The sequence below is a fragment of the Nuphar pumila genome, chromosome 2, assembly GCF_984573655.1.
Source record: "Nuphar pumila chromosome 2, dmNupPumi1.hap1.1, whole genome shotgun sequence".
Taxonomy (NCBI): domain Eukaryota; kingdom Viridiplantae; phylum Streptophyta; class Magnoliopsida; order Nymphaeales; family Nymphaeaceae; genus Nuphar; species Nuphar pumila.
Window position 1 is genome coordinate 143,803,307 of NC_143250.1, and position 2,111 is coordinate 143,805,417.

The 2,111-nt window shown below is 41.6% G+C and overlaps 1 protein-coding gene across 1 annotated transcript; it reads left to right on the top strand.

The window, feature by feature from the left end:
• The first annotated feature begins 265 nt into the window (after positions 1-265).
• LOC149847431 (U-box domain-containing protein 26-like) lies at positions 266-2,111 on the top strand. The gene has a single exon (XM_089994049.1). It carries the CDS (start codon positions 760-762, stop codon positions 2,008-2,010), a length of 1,251 nt encoding a protein of 416 aa, XP_089850175.1. The 5' UTR covers positions 266-759; the 3' UTR covers positions 2,011-2,111.

The following is a 2,111-nucleotide window of genomic DNA, read 5'->3' on the forward strand; positions in this document are numbered from 1 at the left end:
GCGTTACATCAATCCTGCCGTTCTTTTGACTGAGACTCACTTAGACTGTGTGATCGCCGCTCTCTCTCTCTCTCTCTTCAGTTTTGCTAACGGTTTTCTTTCTTACTATCCTTGTATTCCTTCTGTCCTCTGCTTTCTTTTTCCTTGATCTCCACTCAATTATTTCCAAAATTAATTGCTACCCACTATGGATTTTGATAGAAATAGCGCTGTGTGGTCTTTGTTTCTTGGTGCCCCCCATCTGTAGTTTGTACCTCTCTAGTCATTATCTGTGGTGGTGACCTTTGCTATTTTTGATTCAGAGTGTTGATGGGTGGGCAAAGCTTTAGGTGGGTCAGTGTAATGGTGGTAGTTTCAGTTTGGTCAAGAGAGTAATGATTTTTCTTCTATCTTGGGTGAGTGACAATCATCACATTATCTTTCAAGGAGAGGGTGAACTGTTGATTCGCTTTTTCTGTTCCATATATGGTGGCCAATCCTCTCTCCTTAGTCAGTGAGCTTCTTGGTCTTTGTGGTGTTGTTTCTTGGTGTATGTGTGTGTTCATAGACCACATTTTAGAATCTCCCATCTGATTAATCCTCTCTTCTTTCTGTTTTCAGAAAGCCTATAGGTTTGATGATATTCGATTTGTATTGACTGCAAAAAGGGTGCTTTTTTCATGTAACTGATTTTGTATGAAATTCTGTTGTGAATTTGCATACCCACGTTGAGAGAAACTTAAATTCTGATTGTTTTGTTGCTAAAAATCTTTCTACACGATGTCGTCAATCGATGACTTCCATATGAGAATTCCCCACTTATACAGGTGCCCTATTTCTCTGGATTTGTTCAATGATCCAGTTACTTTGAGCACAGGCCAGACCTATGACAGATCCACCATAGAGAAATGGTTTGCAGATGGAAATGATACTTGCCCTGTTACCATGCAGAAACTCCATGATTTCACCATGGTTCCAAATCATACTCTCAGGCATCTGATTGATAATTGGCTACTCATGGAGGCCCAGTTCGACCCACAATGTCAAGAAGCAATCGGTCCCTACGCTTCGATAGGCACGCTCAAGTTAACTCTGCAATCTCCGGAAGCGTCGAACAACCTGAAGCTCGATACTCTCAGGAGGATCAAAGCTTTAACTGGGGAGTCTGACACAAGAAAGTCTTGCTTGATCCAATTGGGATTCCTTCCTTTACTGCTTCAGAATTTATTCCAAAGTCCTGAAGCGAAAACCGAACTATCACACGAAGATTTGGAACTCGCAGAAGAAGGCCTGTCATGCATACTGAACTTACTGAAGTCACCTTGCAAGGACAGGTTTGAAGCTCTGAATATGCTGAAGCATTCCTCTTGTCTCAATTCTTTGCTTAATTTATTGGAGCAGGGTCGAATAAAGATCAAAATGACTATATGCCATCTTGTGGAAGCAATTACTTCATTTCCTCAGACGCAAGGACTGAGTTTGATCTTGGGAAAAACTGACAGACTTGTGAGAGGTTTGGTCTGCCTTCTTCATTGCAGAAAACATATCAACACCTTGAATGCGGCTGTTCGATCTATTTCTGGGCTCTGTTCTTTGAATTCAAACCATGAAGACATCATTAGAGCCGGCGCGATCGATGGTCTGATCACCTCTCTTTCAGAGGCCGATACAAGCACTACCTCTTGCGCTTTGTCCACAATTGAGATTCTATCAGTTCATGACAGTGGGAAAAGGGCCTTAATTGCTAACGAAAAGGCAGTCCATGTTCTTGTGAAGATGCTATTCAGGGTCTCCGACAATGGAGGAAGTGAAATTGCAGCCAGTTTGCTTCTGGATATTTGTCAAAACTCACCACAGGTTCAGTTAACAGCAATTCGCGCTGGTGCTGTGACTCAAATATTGCTTCTCCTACAAAGCCAATGCAGTTATAGGGCCAAAACTAAGGCCAGGATGCTACTGAAACTTCTCAGGTCAATGTGGATTGAAGAGCCATGCATATATGGAGTGCAGTATGGTCTGGTTGAATCATAATGTGTCTTAGCTAACATAAAAGGTCTAATTTTTTTTCTGTTTAGTGTTGTTAAAGTCAGCCAATTTGCTGTTGATGATATCCCATATATTGTTAATAGGTG

What these genes read in the sequence shown, in the direction of transcription:
- LOC149847431 (XM_089994049.1), top strand. Translation starts at nt 760, where the DNA reads ATGTCGTCAATCGATGACTTCCATATGAGAATTCCCCACTTATACAGG.